General features: G+C 45.2%; 3 protein-coding genes across 3 annotated transcripts; 1 reads left to right on the forward strand and 2 right to left on the reverse strand.

Moving 5' to 3' along the window:
• Positions 1–52: 52 nt before the first annotated feature.
• Positions 53–4436, forward strand: LOC142984078 (uncharacterized). The gene is made up of 11 exons (XM_076131389.1): positions 53–271; positions 1669–1700; positions 1785–2059; positions 2157–2392; positions 2503–2595; positions 2669–2894; positions 2973–3537; positions 3630–3792; positions 3861–3972; positions 4037–4148; positions 4222–4436. Exons 1-11 carry the CDS (start codon positions 256–258, stop codon positions 4345–4347), a joined length of 1956 nt encoding a protein of 651 aa, XP_075987504.1. The 5' UTR covers positions 53–255; the 3' UTR covers positions 4348–4436.
• A 4766-nt stretch (positions 4437–9202) lies between these two features.
• On the reverse strand, positions 9203–13133 carry LOC142984277 (uncharacterized). Its single transcript, XM_076131758.1, has one exon. It carries the CDS (start codon positions 11316–11318, stop codon positions 9975–9977), a length of 1344 nt encoding a protein of 447 aa, XP_075987873.1. The 5' UTR covers positions 11319–13133; the 3' UTR covers positions 9203–9974.
• Positions 13134–16192: 3059 nt separating this feature from the next.
• Positions 16193–18675, reverse strand: LOC142984285 (uncharacterized). The gene has a single exon (XM_076131769.1). It carries the CDS (start codon positions 18508–18510, stop codon positions 17053–17055), a length of 1458 nt encoding a protein of 485 aa, XP_075987884.1. The 5' UTR covers positions 18511–18675; the 3' UTR covers positions 16193–17052.
• Between the last annotated feature and the right edge of the window lie 1607 nt (positions 18676–20282).

Genomic DNA, 20282 nt, shown 5'->3' on the forward strand with positions numbered 1-20282 from the left:
AGTATCTTACCAGAGAGAAAAAAGAGTTTTTGTAGGTATTGACTAGTCCATCGAGTTGAACTAAAACGATTAAAAGAGTCTGTCTGTCGTTGTTGTCTGTCAAACTCAAAATTCAGAAGAAGTTGTTAGAATTTTCGCAATCGCTGTTGTGAACCTATTTTGTTTGTGTTCTGGGATAAATAGATATTATTTATGTATTTAAATTAACTAATTAGAACACAATATTGTGTTCGAACTACCTCATTAGTAACGACAATGGACGTGGATACAGGTAAGGGATTGCATTTTGTTTTACTAACCTCAATGTTACAAAAATAAGATAGTTATTCTCTGATAATAATTGCATTAAGTAAAATGAAGCACTGCTCGCTCGTACTACAGATAGTTTTTATGTACAGCAGGAGTACAAATATCGTAGAACTTGTAACTATATTATGATCCCTGAAGTATTCTGTAGTTTTAACATTACTGGTTTGATAATTGTAGGTACATAAAAAAATGTTGTGTGTATGAGTGCAAATTGATCTATAACATGTGCACAGCACACCAATGAAATTATCAAATGAGATAAAGCATATAGTATCTTTAATTTCCACTACCCTCAACAGGCCACTATAAATTAAAATCAGTTAGTTATAACTTCTTACTTACTTTATAAGGCATAATGATAATGTGAAGAGCTTGACAGAGGCTTACATCATGTTGTTTTGTACATTTCTCATAATTCTATACTATTTATTAAAGTACAGTGGTTCCTTTCAACAAGTGAGCTGAGCAGGTTTATTGACATGCTTTTGGCTTGTAATGACAATAATGATGGTCACACTCACAAGATAGAGCTGTGACTAAGAGAGGTGATTGCGCCTTAAGTGAGGAGTGCGCTGGATGTGAGCGTCACTGGTTCTGCTCACACTTCCTCCAAGTCACCTACTGTCTCTACTTACTTGTTGCTGGAGTGTTTATAGTTTACTAATGCACTTCAGCTCACTAATGTGGCTTCACATATAAGTTAGAAGAAATAAAAATTAACTTTTATTATTCCATGATGTTTATGGATGACTCTCATCTCTATTTATGTATTTATTAATTGAACATTTATTGTTGCCTGTGTGTTGATGCCTTACCTGGATGTTTGTGATGAGATAGATCAAATTGAGTTAATCCTTGTTATATTGTTGGAGTTTATTTATTTATTTATTTATAGACACTCCAACAGTATACATATCATCGCTTAGGTAACAATACCGCGCAAGTTAAATTTGACATGTTTCCAGGAGAGATAAAAAACTGATTATTATCTTTGAAATACTTCTGACATGTGTACTGAATACATAAATAGGTAGATATTAAATTCGTTCAAGATTGGACAATTTAAAAAAAAATCTAACATCATTCGATGCGCGCTGACAAAATCTATCCAATGAAGTATAAAACGTCATATGACCAATTTTCGACTTACGCGGTATTGTTACCTAAGCGACGATATACAACTTTGTAAGATATAATATGATATTCAGTATGTAGTTCTTATATGCATACCAATTAAAGGCGTGCAGAGCACACAAAATCAGAAATTAATAACAAAAAGACACAAACAAAAATAAAAACAATGATGATTGGTTATTATGCGAAAGATTTCAATATTTTTTGGAGTTGTGCATGTTGCAGGTGGCAGGCGGTCGCGCTCCCGCAGCGGCTCTGTAAGTATTACACTGTTCAACGAAGTCGTCTGTGTGTGCTCAACGTTCGTGTCTTAATGTATGACGCGTGGTGTGCGGTTGCAGGCGGGCTCGAAGATGTCCCACGACGGCTCGCCGCCGTCGCCGCGCGACTCTCGCTCGCGCTCCAAGTCGACTTCTCGTTCCCGATCCCGCAGCAAGTCGCGGTCGCGCAGTAAGTCGCGCTCCCGCAGCAAGTCTCGGTCGCGCAGCAAGTCCCGCTCGCGGAGCAAGTCGCGCTCGCGCTCCCGCTCCCGCAGCGGGTCGGCGCCGCGCTCGCGCTCCGTCAGCCGCTCGCGCTCCCGCAGCGGCACCCCGCACAAGTCCAAGTCGCGGAGTCGGTAAGCGCCGCTACTCTATTTATAAAACGTCTCAAACCTCTCTCTTTCTGTATCGTTCAGTAACCGAATGTCGTCTTTCGATGGCTCTCGTTCGCAGGTCCCGTTCTAAAAGCGGATCTAGGTCTCGCAGCGGCTCCCGAGCTCGATCCAGGTCCAGATCTAGATCTAGAAGTAAGTCGCGCGCGCGCTCGCGCTCGGCCAGCGGCTCGCCGGCGCGCTCCAAGTCCAAGAGCGCGTCGCCCGGCGCCCGCGCCTCGCCGCGCTCCCCGCGCTCGCCGGCATCGCCCGCCCGCGCCGCCGATGGGGACCGCGCACGCTCCAAGTCTCCGGCTGGTGAGTCTCGCTGAAATCCTATTCTGTGAAAAATAATTGTGCAACGAGAAGGATATTCGACACGCCCGCTCGTCGTCGTCGTCGAGTACTGACGTGGTTGTGACTTGCAGAGAAGCGGTCGTCCCGATCGCGGTCGCGGTCCCGCTCCCGTCACTCCAAGTCGAAATCTCGCTCGCGCTCGCGATCTAAATCCGCCGAGAAAGGTGAGCCGTCTTTGTTATCTGTCAATGTCGTAGGATCGTATCCATTTTAATCGCATATATTTTTTCTTTTCAGCGAGAAAAAGAAGTCGCTCGAGGTCCGGTTCCGGTTCGCGCAAGTCTCGGTCGCGGTCTCGTTCCGGCTCCCGCTCCAAATCGAGGTCACGCTCGCGCTCAAAATCAAAGTCTCGGTCGCGTTCGAGATCCCGCTCCAAGTCTCGTTCCCGCTCCAAGTCCCGCTCGCGCTCCAAGTCCGGGTCGCGGTCGCGTTCCCGCTCCGGCTCCGCCAAATCGCGCTCCAGGTGCGTCAGAATCCCGCCGGCGTTCGGCGTAATATACGCGAGAACGACGGTGTAACCGCTACGACGTCTCGTCCGCAGGTCGCGCTCGCGCTCCAGCTCGCGCTCGGGCTCGGGCTCGCCGTCGCGCCGCGCCAAGAAGAAGCGAGCCGTGCGCCTGGCGTCGGACGACGAGGCCGGCGGCTCGCCCGCGCCCGGCGCCGAGCCCGAGGCGGCCGCCGCGCCCGTGGCCGACCCCGACTCGTCGGACGAGGAGCTGGCGCCCGACTCGGTGGGCGCGGAGATGGCGGCCGGCATGTCGGACTTCGAGCTGATGCTGGCGCGCAAGCGGGACGAGCGGCGCGGCCGGCGCCGGCGCCGCGACATCGGCATCATCAACGACAACGACGACCTCATCGCGCACCTGCTGCAGCAGATGCGCCACGCCGCCGAGGAGGACCGCGACCTCAACAAGCGCAACCAGCCCGCCGTCAAGAAGGTGTCCATGCTCAAGTCGGCCATGTCGCAGCTCATCAAGAAGGACCTGCAGCTCGCCTTCCTCGAGCACAACGTGCTCAACGTGCTGTGCGACTGGCTCGCGCCCATGCCGAACCGCGCGCTGCCCTGCCTGCTCATCCGCGAGAGCATCCTCAAGCTGCTCATGGACGTGAGTCTCCCTCTCTCTTCGTCTCTATCTCTCTCTCTCTTTCTCTCTTTCGACGACGCTCACTCTCCCGTCGCTCTTCGTACTTTTCGCAGTTTCCGTCGATCGACAAGTCGCTGCTGAAGCAATCGGGCATCGGCAAGGCCGTCATGTACCTGTACAAGCACCCCAAGGAGACCAAGTCGAACCGCGAGCGAGCCGGCCGGCTCATATCGGAGTGGGCGCGCCCCATATTCAACCTGTCCACCGACTTCAAGGGTGAGTCGGCGCCGCGCGGCGAGGTGAGGTCGCGCGAGCGCTCGGTGACGTCACGTCGTCTGTTGCAGCCATGACGCGGGAGGAGCGCCAGGCGCGGGACGAGGCCATGGCGGGCGGCCGGCGCCGCGACGAGCCCGGGCCCAGCAAGCGCGCGCGCAACGAGCCGCCCGACCCCGACAAGTGAGTGTCGCGAGTGTGCTGTGTGGTGGCGGCGCCAGTGGTGACTACAACCGTGTGTCCGCAGGGTGGCGCGGCCGGGCGAGCCGGGCTGGGTGGCGCGCGCGCGCGTGCCTCTGCCGTCCAACAAGGACTACGTGTACCGGCCCAAGTCCACGTGCGAGGTCGACATGTCGCGGGTGAGTGTGCTCGCTGCGCCTGCGCACTGAGCTACTCTCTACCGAGCCGCACTACAGCGCGCGTGTGTTACAGACGAGCAAGAAGAAGATGACGCGCTACGAGAAGCAGATGAAGCGCTTCATGGACCAGAAGCGCATGAAGAGCGGGTCGCGCCGCGCCGTCGAGATCTCCATCGAGGGCCGCAAGATGGCGCTGTGAGCGCCGCCCGCTCCACCATATGTGATGTTGTCTTAAGTCATAGGATAAGATATTGAACTGAATAAATTATGTGACGCTGGAAAAACACAGTTGTTGCTGTTGTCGTTTTATTAAAGCCCACCCTCTACGGAACGAGATGTTCCAATATCGAATGTAGAGATAGAAGTAATTAGTATCGACAAACTGAATGTATCTATTTATTATTTAATATTATTAGAACTGCTTGATAGAATTAATTGGTGTCAAAGAGCCGTTGGAAAAGTAGTGCACTGATTATAACATTTTCGGAAATTAATTTAAACATTTTTACGTTTTTTTTTTTTTTTTTTTTTTTTTTTTTTTTTTTTTTTTTTTTTGTCTTGTCTTATCTATCTATATCTATATACTTATAATAAATCTGTAGAGAGGTCAATTCTGTACATTGAATATATTTAAAAAAGAACAAATGGGGGATGTTTAGCAACGGATACTGATATCGAATCTGCATTTATAATTTCTTTTTCCGTCTGTCTGTCTGTCTGTCTGTCCTCCGTCTGTATGTTACGCTGTCACGTAAAAACTACCGGATAGAATGCACTGAAATTTGGTATATGCATAGAATAAGTAGTGGAGCAACTTATAGGATACTTTTTATCTGATTAACATTTAGGAGATCTATAATTCTTCAGAAATATCGCAGTTTTTGGAATAAAAGGTTTTTAAAAATATAAAATATAATTTTATGTAACACGTTATCAGCGTTCGTGGTCGAAGTAGAATTTTGTCAGGTTTGAACGTTCAAATCCTAACGAGTGACTTTTCATTTTTGTACATTTTATTTATTTTTTAAAATTTTGTATTGATTTTTTTAGGTGATTTAATTCAATATTATTAACATTCATATGAATAACATTTTATCACAATAATATTTCGCGAGGAAGATAACCGCCAGGTTACATAGATGGCGCTAAGATCTTTCTGGCACCTCTATCACAAATACTTTTCGCGATGAAGATGACCGTCATGTTACATAGATGGCGCTCAGATCTTTCTGGATACACAGTGACAGACAAAATGCCCGAGACCGCGCGAGGATTATTCCGCTGTCTGGGCTGGGCCTAATGTTTTAGAATTTAGCGGTTCCTCATTAGCCCCCTCCGTCCCGGCTGTAGCTGATTTCTAAAACTAAAATATGGGAGCTTTACCCTCCCCGCACTCCGACGCCCCCCCTAGACGCGGGGATTTTAAGTATGTTTATCCTCTAAGCATCCTGAACCAATTTCTGAAGAATTGTTTAGGATCCCTCTTACGCACTCTACACCCGCTTTTGGATTTATTTCATAGTGCATTATTTCATATGAACCTGAGTTTACACATACACATCACAGATGGCGTTGCAATCCATTTTACAACCGCACCAAACTTATTTGTTTTTTTTTTTTTTTCTTATTTTTGTTATTTTTTTTTTTTTTTTTTTTTTTTTTTTTCAATCAAAATTTGTATGTATCATAATTATGACGGGATGACAGGTAAAATTAAAATAACTACAATATCTTATGAATATAAAATGATCCTATCGCCCTGAAATTTCATTTCATCACCCTGAAATCTTTCTTTTCCTTATCTTTAATCTCAGTGATGTAACATAATAAATTTCTGAAATCTTATAACATCTCCCTGAAATAATATAATGACTCTCTGAAATCTTATCATGTCTTCCTGAAATCTTAATATTATAATAATATCTTTCTGAAATCTTATAATAACTCCCTAAAATCTTATATCTCCCTGAAATGATATTATGACTCCCTGAAATCTTAAAACATCTCCCTGAAATGATATTATGACTCCCTGAAATCTTATAATATCTCCCTGAAATGATATTATGACTCAATAGTTTCCTGAAATTACATAAGAAATCTTAGAACATCTCCCTGAATTTACATAATTACTTCCTGAAATCTTAGGACATCTCCCTGAAATGATATTATAACATCCTGAAATCTTATAACATCTCCTTGAAATTACATAACATCTCCCTGAAACCTTATAACATCTCCCTGAAATGTTATTCCATCTCCCTGAAATCTTATTCCACCTCCCTGAAATCTTATTCCACCTCCCTGAAATCTTATAACATCTCCCTGAAATCTTATAACATCTCCCTGAAACCTTATAACACCTCCCTGAAACATCATAAAAACTCCCTGAAACCTTATAACATCTCCCTGAAACCTTATAACACCTCCCTGAAATAACATAATAACTTCCTGAAATCTTAGAACATCTCCCTAAAATGATATAATAACATCCTGAAATCTTATAATATCTCCCTGAATTGACATAATTACTTCCTGAAATCTTAGGACATCTCCCTGAAATGATATTATAACATCCTGAAATCTTATAACATCTCCTTGAAATTACATAACATCTCCCTGAAACCTTATAACATCTCCCTGAAATGTTATTCCACCTCCCTGAAATCTTATTCCACCTCCCTGAAATCTTATAACATCTCCCTGAAACCTTATAACATCTCCCTGAAACCTTATAACACCTCCCTGAAATTACATAATAATTTCCTGAAATCTTATTCCACCTCCCTGAAATCCTATTCCACCTCCCTGAAACCTTATTCCACCTCCCTGAAATCTTATTCCACCTCCCTGAAATCTTATTCCACCTCCCTGAAATCTTATAACATCTCCCTGAAACCTTATAACATCTCCCTGAAACCTTATAACACCTCCCTGAAATTACATAATAACTTCCTGAAATCTTATTCCACCTCCCTGAAATCCTATTCCACCTCCCTGAAATCTTATTCCACCTCCCTGAAATCTTATTCCACCTCCCTGAAATCTTATTCCACCTCCCTGAAATCTTATAACATCTCCCTGAAACCTTATAACATCTCCCTGAAATTACATAATAAATTCCTGAAATCTTATAACATCTCCCTGAAATTACATAATAACTTCCTGAAATCTTATTCCACCTCCCTGAAATCTTATTCCACCTCCCTGAAATCTTATAACATCTCCCTGAAACCTTATAACATCTCCCTGAAATAACATAATAACTTCCTGAAATCTTATAATATCTCCCTGAAATTACATAATAACTTCCTGAAATCTTATTCAACCTCCCTGAAATCTTATTCCACCTCCCTGAAATATTATAACATCTCCCTGAAACCTTATAACATTTCCCTGAAATTACATAATAACTTCCTGAAATCTTATAACATCTCCCTGAAATTACATAATAACTTCCTGAAATCTTATTCCACCTCCCTGAAATCTTATTCCACCTCCCTGAAATCTAATAACGTCTCCCTGAAATTACATAATAACTTCCTGAAATCTTATAATATCTCCCTGAAAAGTTTTTTTTTTTTTTTTTTTTTTTTTTTTTTTTTTTTTTTTTTTTTTTTTTTTTTTTTTTTGACTCCCTGAAATGTTATAATATCTCCGTGAAATTATATTATGAATCCCTGAAATCTTATAACGTCTCCCTGAATTTATATTTTGACTCCTTGAAATTATTAAATAACTTCATGAAATCGTAAATCATACTAAACTTTACGAATGAAATGAATGAAATGAATGAAATGAATGAAATGAATGAAATGAATGAAATGAATGAAATGAATGAAATGAATGAAATGAATGAAATGAATGAAATGAATGAAATGAATGAAATGAATGAAATGAATGAAATGAATGAAATGAATGAAATGAATGAAATGAATGAAATGAATGAAATGAATGAAATGAATGAAATGAATGAAATGAATGAAATGAATGAAATGAATGAAATGAATGAAATGAATGAAATGAATGAAATGAATGAAATGAATGAAATGAATGAAATGAATGAAATGAATGAAATGAATGAAATGAATGAAATGAATGAAATGAATGAAATGAATGAAATGAATGAAATGAATGAAATGAATGAAATGAATGAAATGAATGAAATGAATGAAATGAATGAAATGAATGAAATGAATGAAATGAATGAAATGAATGAAATGAATGAAATGAATGAAATGAATGAAATGAATGAAATGAATGAAATGAATGAAATGAATGAAATGAATGAAATGAATGAAATGAATGAAATGAATGAAATGAATGAAATGAATGAAATGAATGAAATGAATGAAATGAATGAAATGAATGAAATGAATGAAATGAATGAAATGAATGAAATGAATGAAATGAATGAAATGAATGAAATGAATGAAATGAATGAAATGAATGAAATGAATGAAATGAATGAAATGAATTTCGATCCCGATCCCGATCCCGATCCCGATCCCGATCCCGATCCCGATCCCGATCCCGATCCCGATCCCGATCCCGATCCCGATCCCAATCCGAAATAGGATAATCGATTATTGCGATGAAACAATGAATTCTAATGTTGATTGTAGAGTCTAAGGAAAGAAGCATGATTTCGACAGCAACGAGGTGTGACAAGCGACCTGTGTAAAGGACAGTTAGGTTAGGTTAGGTTAGGTTAGGTTAGGTTAGGTTAGGTTAGGTTAGGTTAGGTTAGGTTAGGTTAGGTTAGGTTAGGTTAGGTTAGGTTAGGTTAGGTTAGGTTAGGTTAGGTTAGGTTAGGTTAGGTTAGGTTAGGTTAGGTTAGGTTAGGTTAGGTTAGGTTAGGTTAGGTTAGGTTAGGTTAGGTTAGGTTAGGTTAGGTTAGGTTAGGTTAGGTTAGGTTAGGTTAGGTTAGGTTAGGTTTTTTTTTTTTTTTTTTTTTTTTTTTTTTTTTTTTTTTTTTTTCGCCTAGCTACCCCTAACATGGAGGTCAGGGACCTTGTTATTCTATCCTATCTAATTTCCTTACTTCTATGTTAATATATAGAACTACCCTAAAATGGGCCTACTCTTCTCTTACATTCCGAGCCTCTTTGTCATTCCAGTTCTATCATTTATGCCTCTCGTACTTTTATTCATCGCTTTCATACTTTCATACCTAGTCTACTTTTAATACTATTCAATACACAACACAGGTGGGGGTGGTGGGGGAGGGGGGAGGAAGGTGGTTGTGGGAGGGGGGGGGGTTGGTTTTTATTTATTTACAGTTTTGTTTTTACTTAATACTATTTTCACACTTACACACTATTTTTCTTTATTTACAGTTCTTATCAATTATTTTAACTTACATTAACATCTATGCTATTAAAATATATGTTTAACAATATATTTAATAAACATATTTTCTTACTGCTACTTCGTTTGTTTTTACATTTTAAGTTTACGTTGACACAGGGCTTACAAATGTTATGGACCTCGTTCTTCAGCGTCGACCAGACACTTACGCACGTGCTAAGGATGGGATGGGTTTTCAGGTTCATACCTACAATGAACCGAAGACACTCTGTGTTGTTTCGTGTGTTTGTGTCTGTGTGGCTTTGTCGGTGGATGCGGGGTTTCTTGCCCTTGCATTTAAGGTTACTTAAGTACTCGGGCAAGTCGCCCCGTCTCTCGAAAGTCACTGCCCACTGCGGTTGTGTGTTTGTGTGTTCGTCTGTGTTATGTAGTGTGTCTTTGTTTAGTGTTTTTATGCCCCCCCGATTTTCTGGTGGCTTTAGTTGCCCTAGTTTTATTCTCCAGTTCCCCGTTTCCACCTTAGCAGTATGCTACAGCTGCTCGAGCTAGCGCGTCCCACTTCCGCCTTACCGGACATTCATTGCTGAATGCGTTGTGCTGGACGTTGGCCGCGCCAGCCCGAGTGCAGTTCCTGCAGGATGGTGGTTCCCCGGCTGTCTTGTCTGGGCAGTCAACCTTCAGGTGCGGGCCACCGCAGTGGCTGCAGAGGTCGGAGGGCTCCTTGCAGAGGCGCTTGCTATGGCCGTAGGCCAGACACCGGGTGCACTGCACTAGCGGCGACTGGTCCTCCACGCGCACGTTCTGCAAGTCGACTCTCAGTCTCCCTGCAGCCACTGCTCGTGTCCATATTGCAGGCGAGACTCGCATCACAATATGGGCATTGTGTGGATTTCGCGCCTTTTTCCTAAACTTAACTTCCATGCGGTCGTCCTCACCGGCGAGGTTACCGAAAACGCCAGCGTTCTGGTTCCGAAGGGCGCCCATGACCTCCTCATCACTGTGGATGGTCAGGACGTCCCTCAGCACCAGGAGCGGATCCTTGTTTTTGGCTTCCTCGACGACGAGGTGACCGCCCTTTTCCTTAAACCTATCTACTATTTTTTGCCGCTCTTCCATCGTCTTGCATCCCATCACTACTTTCCTGTCTCTTGCTTTCCTTACTCTTTCAATCTTGACCCATCCATTCTTTGCGTCTACTATTTTTCTGACTTTCTCCAGTACTTCTTCCCCAGTATCCTCTTCGTCCTTCGAGGTCACGATCAGCGAATGGAGAGTCGCAGGTTCCCTGCTGCTTTCCGCTTGTAAGACGTTGGCGTAGGTTTGCTGCGGTCTCTCCACCAGCTGGTCCAACCTCTCTCTATTTTCCTTCAGGATCTTGTTGTTTTCCTCTACTTTCGTCAGAAGGTCCCTAATCTCTGTTGAGGTGGGACAGGCGGGCGGGGAAGGGTCCCCACTCGCCTGCTCCACCTCCCTTGTTTCCTCTCTCTCCGTTTTCTGTCCTACGCCCGCTGATGTCTCCGCCTCCGCCTCCTTGTAGAGCCTCATCATGTTATTGAGGACCGCCTTCAGCTTCTCTTTTATGTCGCCCCTTAAGTTTCGCGACTCGGAGAGGGCCGCGTGACCCTTGGCGAACCAGGAGTTCGCCTGCTCTCTCCTGGTCTTAGGGGGGCTCTGAGGCGAGATAGCCAGCTTGGGGTGAAAGCCTCCCTCGCTGGGTTCGATCACTCGCTTGGCTTTTTTGGCAACTGTTTGTTGCCGGAGGTGTAGTGTCGGTGGGGGAGACGGGGACACCCCCGGGCGGGGGCTCCTTCTGGTGGGGCTGGTAACCCTGTTACCTGTCTTATTGGCAGGTGTCCTCTCCATATTTCCTACCTTTTCCTAACTTAACTAACTTATACTAGTTTACGTTTAGTAATATAAAACTTTGTCCTTTTCAGGTACTGCCCAGCAGCTGTCTCCGTGTATCGGCGCAATAGGCTTCCGAGGTGAGTATTGTGTAAGTATGCGTATTTTGTGTGTATGTACGTGGGTGTGTATGTGTGTGTGTATGTGTGTGTGTTTGTGTGTATGTGTGTGTGTTGGTGTGTGTATGTGTTTGTGTTACTGTATGTGTATACAGCGTGTCTCCGGTGGGAGTTTGTTCCACGTGTAAAGGGCGTGGAACGTCAGGGGGGGGGACAGGGGGGGTCAGGGGGGTCACGGGTAGGTTTAGGTAGGAGGGGTACTGTTATACAGAGAGGAGGTGGGGTAGGTAGGCACGTCCAGCAGGCACTGACCGACTCTGTCGAATTTTGGTCCGGGATTTTGTTCCCGTACTATCCCGGGATGGCGGGATTTTGAGCTGACCAGAAGAAAACGGTACCCAGCGCTTCGCCAAGGTCTATAAAGAAAGCTCCGTTCAAATCGGACTATCCAGACCGAAGTTACGGCACTTTTTAGAAATTCAAGATGGCGGTCAAAATGGCCGCCACCATGTGTAATGCTCGCTAATACCGCCTGCTCCTGCTCAGTTCTTCAGTGAAAATCCCACGTCTCTACGACCACTGAGGCCGGAGTTATCGTAGCTTGAAGTTTTCCAAGATGGCTGCCAATATGGCTGCCACTTAGCTGTCAAAGTTGTCAGTCAATTTTGAAAATTGATTATCTCCGTCCCCAGGCACCGCAGAAACGCGGGACTTTCACTGTTGTGATGTGCGGTGTAAGCCGCTTGCATTCAAGTTGGAATTTTCCGGGAAACAATTTCCCGAATTTCCAAAAATTTTCCGGGGAAATTTGTCAAATCTGGCGCAAGCACTCGCTAGCTCTCCTCGAGCGCTCTCCAGAGATACCAATCACGAGTACTTTTGGTCAAGGATCACCGAAGTTATGGCGGTTTGAATTTTTCAAAATGGCGGACTCGCAATTTTCAAACCGCGATTTCTCGGGCTTCCCGTGACGCAATTTCGTCGTGCTTGGTATCCCCAGAATCGTCTCGACGAGTTCTAGTCCGCGAGCGTGTCAAATTAGGGTCGAAAATTTTCACCCTGAGGAAAATTCTTGGAAATTGCGCGAAATCGCGAGTTTCACTCGGAAAATTCTGAAAGTCGGAACTTACGGTCTAGGGCCTTAAAGCTATCTAAAACTAACTTAAAATTAGGGGGTCATAGATCTTGTTTACGAGATAAAGGTGTTACAAATTTGGGAAAATTCAAACGTCAATAGCTCCCGAAGTTTTCCACTTATCTCGATGGTCGAAGTGTCCCCTGGCTGCTCTCGGCGGTCCCCGTCGATCGGCGTATCGGGCTCCTCCCGGACTCTTCTGGATCACCGACCACGTGCCACGTGGTTTTCCTGTTTTCCCGCTATAACTCGGTGGTTTTTCACGGGAAAAATCCGGAACTTCGCACGCACTTGGGGGGTCACTGGGCACAACTTTTGGCACAATAAAAACGATACGTCCTCGATCGTTTTCTGGAGTTATAAGCGTTTTTCTCTGCACTTTTAAGGTTATAAAACTGTTTTTCGTTAATAACTTTTCACTCCGATGTGTCCGGTTTATACGGTTTTCACTGGCTTGTAGGTCTCGCGAAGCCCGAACTTTTGACGTATAGCTCGATACCGTAGGGTTAGAAAAAACCGGGTTTTGGAATTTTTAACTGCGGAGCGGTGCGGAAAAGCAGCTGTTTCGGACCGCGGTTGAGTCGCCACTGGTTAGGTTAGGTTAGGTTAGGTTAGGTTAGGTTAGGTTAGGTTAGGTTAGGTTAGGTTAGGTTAGGTTAGGTTAGGTTAGGTTAGGTTAGGTTAGGTTAGGTTAGGTTAGGTTAGGTTAGGTTAGGTTAGGTTAGGTTAGGTTAGGTTAGGTTAGGTTAGGTTAGGTTAGGTTAGGTTAGGTTAGGTTAGGTTAGGTTAGGTTAGGTTAGGTTAGGTTAGGTTAGGTTAGGTTAGGTTAGGTTAGGTTAGGTTAGGTTAGGTTAGGTTAGGTTAGGTTAGGTTAGGTTAGGTTAGGTTAGGTTAGGTTAGGTTAGGTTAGGTTAGGTTAGGTTAGGTTAGGTTAGGTTAGGTTAGGTTAGGTTAGGTTAGGTTAGGTTAGGTTAGGTTAGGTTAGGTTAGGTTAGGTTAGGTTAGGTTAGGTTAGGTTAGGTTAGGTTAGGTTAGGTTAGGTTAGGTTAGGTTAGGTTAGGTTAGGTTAGGTTAGGTTAGGTTAGGTTAGGTTAGGTTAGGTTAGGTTAGGTTAGGTTAGGTTAGGTTAGGTTAGGTTAGGTTAGGTTAGGTTAGGTTAGGTTAGGTTAGGTTAGGTTAGGTTAGGTTAGGTTAGGTTAGGTTAGGTTAGGTTAGGTTAGGTTAGGTTAGGTTAGGTTAGGTTAGGTTAGGTTAGGTTAGGTTAGGTTAGGTTAGGTTAGGTTAGGTTAGGTTAGGTTAGGTTAGGTTAGGTTAGGTTAGGTTAGGTTAGGTTAGGTTAGGTTAGGTTAGGTTAGGTTAGGTTAGGTTAGGTTAGGTTAGGTTAGGTTAGGTTAGGTTAGGTTAGGTTAGGTTAGGTTAGGTTAGGTTAGGTTAGGTTAGGTTAGGTTAGGTTAGGTTAGGTTAGGTTAGGTTAGGTTAGGTTAGGTTAGGTTAGGTTAGGTTAGGTTAGGTTAGGTTAGGTTAGGTTAGGTTAGGTTAGGTTAGGTTAGGTTAGGTTTTTTTTTTTTTATTGAGCCATGTTTTAGTTTTGTTAGATTTGTTTCGCTATTGGTTCTGATAACACCAGCCTTACGCTATTTGATACGTTTGGCAGGTGTTACCATTTGAATGTTGCAATTTCATATGTTGTGATTTATTTGAAAATTTAGTTGAACCTGGATATATGTGGGAAATTTAGTGTTTAATTGAAATTTATGTAGCCTATTTCTAAGCCGGAATGATAGTCGGGTTCTGTTCCGTAATCAGTACGGTTGGTGACTTTAGCATTGACTGCTCTCACACGAGGGCAGTTGCTGGAAGTGGCTACATGTCCGGTGTCTTGCTTCGTGTTGAATTTTGTATTGTGCCGAAGGCAGTTAATGCATTTGGGGACGCCGTTCTTCTCCCGCAGGGGGCAACTGATGGTAATGTGCCCCTCCTCCGAGCAGTATGAGCAGGTTGTCTGCGTCGCTGTACATTTATTCTTTGTGTGTCCGAACTGCAGACACTTCCTGCATTGGAGGAAGGTCGAGAAGTTTTCGGCGTGCACCCGTTGGTGATCAACGCAGACGCGCCCCAAGTCGATCATTTTTCGCCAGATGGTGGGTTTGGTGATGAGGACGGCATTGTATAACTGCGGGTTGCGGTTATTCTGCTTAAAAGCAAGACGCAAGTCGTCGCCGTCAGTTACCAATGCCGTCAACTCCTTGTTTTGGCCTTGGATTATGTTGATCAGCTCTTCGGACGGCGTGTCGAGCGAAATGCCCTTGAGCACAATCATGGGTCTGAGTAACTTGGCCGGTTGGGCTGTGATCTGCGAGGACTTCTCCAGTTTCTTCAGAGTTTCATCGCGCTGCTGCTGGGTGTCGAACTCCACACGCAATTTGTTGTTGGAGACAGCCTGTATCCTGGCTGGCGCGTACGAGGTGGTGCGAAAGTTGACGGCGCTCTTGAAGGACTTGACAACATCCTGGCGCGTCTGATACTCGCTGCCATTCTGCAGCGCAACAATGAGTGCGGGCTTATTGGGGGGGGGTGGTTTAGACACGGGGCGGGGGACGGGAGCGCTGGTCGCCTGCGCGTAAGACTTGGGACGTGGAGCTGGTTTCGGTGGCGTCGCGATAGTGGCGAGGTGCTTGGTGAGTTCCTCTCGCACACAAGTCGCGATTTCCTGACGCCAGCTTCCTTCCTGGGACGTGCCAATATCCTGCTGGGCAGTGAAGGTGGGTATCTTGGCAGCCACACAGCGGATCTCATTAGCTGCAGCAGCAATCAAGCGCTTGTTGACAGCCGTGACGCTTTTCCCCTCAGCAATTGCAGAAGTGATGCACGCGGCGAGCTTATTTAAGGTGCTGATGCATGACTCTTGGGTCGTGGCATCAGCAACAGTCGCCGGGAGACCCGGGGAGCCACCACTGGATGACGCCATAGCACCAGGGAGCACGTGGGACAACGATGGATTCCGTACGACAACAATGGATTTTGCGATGGACTATTTCTAGGTAAATGTTCGTGTATCTGGACGACTTTTTAATGTATAGTGTGAGTTTTCTGAGTCATTTGTGGTAAAATCTAAGTTTTTCTAATTTATTTCGAAAATAGTATTTAGGAATAGTCAATAATGCTTCGATTTGTTGTTAATTATCATTGTTTGACCAAGCGCACTTATTTTCGGAACAATCAGATGAAATGGTTAGGTTGGTTAGGTTAGGTTAGGTTAGGTTAGGTTAGGTTAGGTTAGGTTAGGTTAGGTTAGGTTAGGTTAGGTTAGGTTAGGTTAGGTTAGGTTAGGTTAGGTTAGGTTAGGTTAGGTTAGGTTAGGTTAGGTTAGGTTAGGTTAGGTTAGGTTAGGTTAGGTTAGGTTAGGTTAGGTTAGGTTAGGTTAGGTTAGGTTGGTTAGGTTAGGTTAGGTTAGGTTAGGTTAGGTTAGGTTAGGTTAGGTTAGGTTAGGTTAGGTTAGGTTAGGTTAGGTTAGGTTAGGTTAGGTTAGGTTAGGTTAGGTTAGGTTAGGTTAGGTTAGGTTAGGTTAGGTTAGGTTAGGTTAGGTTTTTTTTTTTTTTTTTTTTTTTTTTTTTTTTTTTTTTTTTTTTTTTCCTAGCTACCCCTAACATGGAGGTCAGGGTCCTTGGCAAGCTATCTAATTTTTTATCGTCTATTTTGAAACTACCCGGAAATGGGCCTATTCTCCTCAATCATTCTAGTCCTCTATTACCATACCATTCTCGCTTTTATGCCTCTCGCACTTCTTTTCCTCATCTTTCATACTTGCATACCTATTCTATTATTAATCTATCATTAAGTACACACGGGGGGGGGCTTAGGTTAGGGTCGGATGGTGGGATGGGAAAAAGGGGGGGGGGGGGAGAAGGGTCATTTATTTTATTTTTACATTGGTGTTGTCTGCTTATACCTATACACTTAACACTACTTACATAACGCTTTAATTTAATGCTTTCTTGTTTTTACAATATTTATTATACTTATTCTATACCTTTATGCTATTTTAATATATATAACAATATATTAAATAATCATATTTTTCTTACGCTAGTTTTTAATTTTTAATACAATTATTTTTATGGCTACACTTTTTACACAGTTATTACCGGTTGATCGGTTCCCAGCCAGTCTTGGCCAGTTTTTGACGTGAGCGGATTTCGCAGGTTTTGCTTCAGGATACATTTTCAGGATGGACTGAGAACAAACTGCTGCCACTCGGTGGGAAGTCGTTGACTGACCTGACCTTTTGTTGTGCGTTTTCTTTTCCTCTAGTTTAACGACACTTAAACCTTTGGAAAAGCTGCCACTCTCCGCGCGGGCCATTGCAACCAGGTTGGTCATGTAGGTTTGTGTGCTTGTGTGTGTGTTTTGTGTTGTAGTGTATTGTGTGCGTGTGTTCGTCTGCTTTTCGCTTCTCCTTTCAGATGTATTTATGCTGCTTTTGGTCCCCTTTTCCACCTTAGCAGTAGGCAACCGACGCTCGGGCCAGAGCGTCCCACTTCCTTCGCACTGGGCATTCAGCACTGAATGCGTTGTGCTGGACGTGGGCCGCGCCCGCCCGAGCGCAGTTGCGACATGCTGGTGGTTCTCCCGCTGCCATGTCTGCGCACTTGTCCCTCATGTGAGGGCCTCCGCAGTGGCTGCAGAGGTCAGCCGGCTCCCTGCAGAGGCGCTTGCTGTGTCCGTATGCGAGGCACCGGGTGCACTGCACCAGCGGCGACTGGTCCTCAACTCGCACGTTCTGCAGGTCGACCTTCAATCTCCCTGCAGCCACTGCCCTTGCCCATATCGTCGGAGACACCCTTAGGACGATGTTTGCGTTGTGGGGGTTCCGCGCTTTCCTCCTATACTTAATTTCCATTCTATCTTCCTCGTCGGCGAGGGCGCCAAAAACACCCGCGTTCTGGCTCCGAAGGGCCCCCAGTACCTCCACATCGCTGTGAACGGTCAGGACGTCCCTCAGGACCAGGAGCGGGTCCTTGTTTTTGACCTCCTCGGCGACGAGTTGACCCCCGCTGTCCTTAAGCTTACTTATTACTTTTTCCCTTTCTTCCTTCGTCTTGCATCCTAGTACTATTTTCCTATCCCTAGCTTTCCGCACTCTTTCAACTTTCACCCATCCGTTCTTGGCATCAATCGTCTTTCTTACCTTCTCTAATACTTCCTCTCCAGTATCCTCTTCATTCTTCGATGTCACTATGACTGAGTGAAGAGTCGCGGGCTCCCTACTGCTTTCCGCTCGGACTGCGTTGGCGTAGCTCAGCTGCGGTCTCTCCACCAGTAGGTCCAGGCGTTCCCTATTTTCCTTCAGGATCCTATTATTTTCTTCCACTCTTTCCATCAATGCCCTGACATTCTCCAGGGAGACGGAGCAGGCAGGGGGGGGATTATCCTTCCCTATCTGCTCCGTCGCCCCGGTTCCCTCACTTTCATCTCTTTCTGTCCCCCCTTCTACAGTGGACCCCGCTTCCGCCTCTTTAAAAAGTCTCATTAGGTGGCTGAGGGCCGCTTTTAGGGTCTCCTTAATGTCCCCCCTAAGGTTTCGAGACTCAGAGAGGGCCCTGTGCCCCTTGGCGAACCATGAGTTGGCTTCCTCTCTTCGGCTCTTTGGGGGGCTCGTAGGTGAGATTTGGAGCCTGGAGGGAAGCTCTCCTTCCAGGCACCGTATGGGCGCCCGTTTCTTCTTGGTCACCGTAATGGTGGCCAAGGTTGGCATGTGTTTGGGAGACGGGGTTGTCACTGTAGTAGGGGGGGGCCTTCTTGTAGGGCTGGTAACCCTGGCTGACTCCCGCTCGCCGACACTCCGTCTCGCGTTTTGTCCCGCGGGTCGGTCTGTCGGGCTGTTGGAGCCGGGATCTGCCTTCGATTTCGACACCCTTTTTACGGGCGTCCTGTCTAGGGAGTATTGTCCGAACATCCTTCCCTCTACTTACGCAAACCTTAGCTATACCTAAAGTCAAAGTTTTACAACTTTTGTTGCAGGTCGCGTGTGTTGCTGTCCAGCAGCTGTCCGGTATCCCGATGCGAGATATCGCTCAGGTGAGTTTGCGTATGTGTGTGTCTCTGTGTGTGTGCGTGTTTGGTTTTGAAGGTGTGTGTGCGCGTATGTGTGTGTGTGTGTGTGTGTATGTGTGTGAGTGTGAGGTAAATGTATGTGTATTGTGAATAGTGGTGTGAGTGCGTGAGAGTGCCCTCAGTCCAGGATGTGTTCTATATGTAAAGGGTATAGAACGGTCAGGAAGGGGGGGATGGGGGGGAGGGGTCGAGGGATTGGATGTCTAGATAGTGAGGGAATAGGGGTAGCTATCCGTCACGTCAAAAACCGGGTCAAAAATTTTGGACAAGATCCGGGTGTAAAGTCCCGGATTGTCCTGGATGCCAGGATAAAGTCCCAGACAGGAAGAGGCGGTCGTCCAGGCGTTGCTCAGGTGGCTAGAGCAAGTCCCGTTCAAATCGGGTCACTGGGGCCCGAGATATGAGCCTTTGAAGAAATTCAAGATGGCGGTCAAAATGGCCACCACCAGGTTATGGTCCCAGTCGATCCGCCCGCTCCTGCCGAGTCCTCCAGCGAAAATCCCGAGTCGCTACGACCACTGGGGCCGGAGTTATCGTCGATTTAAAATTTTCAATATGGCAGCCAATATGGCTGCTTGTCAGCTGTCAGTTGGCTGTCAGAGCTGTCAAATTTTGACAGCTATTTTCAATTTGCTGTAACTCCGTCCCCCGTGGTCGCAGCGACACGGGGTTTCTTCCTGTAGTATCGGCGTTTTGTGCCGCGTCTAGTAAAATTAATTTGGGGGATGCAACCCCAACCCTTATATTAAAAGTAAAAATTTTGTCCGGTTTTTTCCTAATAACTTAAAAACTACTTAACCTAAAAACTTAATTTAACTTATATCTAACTAGTCTAAGTAGCGCCTACACGGCGACGGTGGAGCGGGGTTATAGCGACCACCCCTACTGCCCCCACGTGTCAACCCCTAAAATTAAAAAATTTATAACTCGAAAACTACTGAACCGAAAAATCTGAAATTTTCAGGGGTTGTAGAGTCGGCAAATGCCTATCTAATGCTAATTTAAAAAGTGGGGGTCACAGATCTTAATTTTGAAAAAAGTAATTTTGAAATTTGGAAAAAATTTGTAATCGCTATAACTCCGCCCTTACTTGAGTCCCGATGACGCGCGATGTGTCCCCTGTCTCGTCTCTGAGAGGCGCAGGCTGCGGCACTGCCAGATCCAGCCGCACTCCTCGGGATGGGTGACCACGTGCCCACGTGGTACTTGTTTTTCTGGCTTTTTCTCAGCCGTTTTCAGCCGGAAAATTCTGAAACTTCCCACGCAGGTAGTCCTCGCCAGGGGCTTCAAGGGCACACTTTAAAAAGTGTGGGTCAAGGCGACTAATCGCGCGCCGCACGCACTTAAAGTTTTCAATTTTGCCACTTTTGCACTTTTTTGGTTATAACTTTTTAACCTTTGGTCCGCGGCACTTAATTTTTTCACGGGCGTGTGCGCCTCACTTTTCCGCAACTTTTGGTATATAACACCGGTATATTCGTGCACTTTTACCACTTTTAGGATTTTTTGAAGCGGGAGCTCGACACACGCGTGGCGTTTGGGACGGCGGTTGGGTCGCTACTGGTTAGGTTAGGTTAGGTTAGGTTAGGTTAGGTTAGGTTAGGTTAGGTTAGG

The sequence above is a fragment of the Anticarsia gemmatalis genome, chromosome 26 (assembly GCF_050436995.1).
Source record: "Anticarsia gemmatalis isolate Benzon Research Colony breed Stoneville strain chromosome 26, ilAntGemm2 primary, whole genome shotgun sequence".
Classification (NCBI taxonomy): Eukaryota; Metazoa; Arthropoda; class Insecta; order Lepidoptera; family Erebidae; genus Anticarsia; species Anticarsia gemmatalis.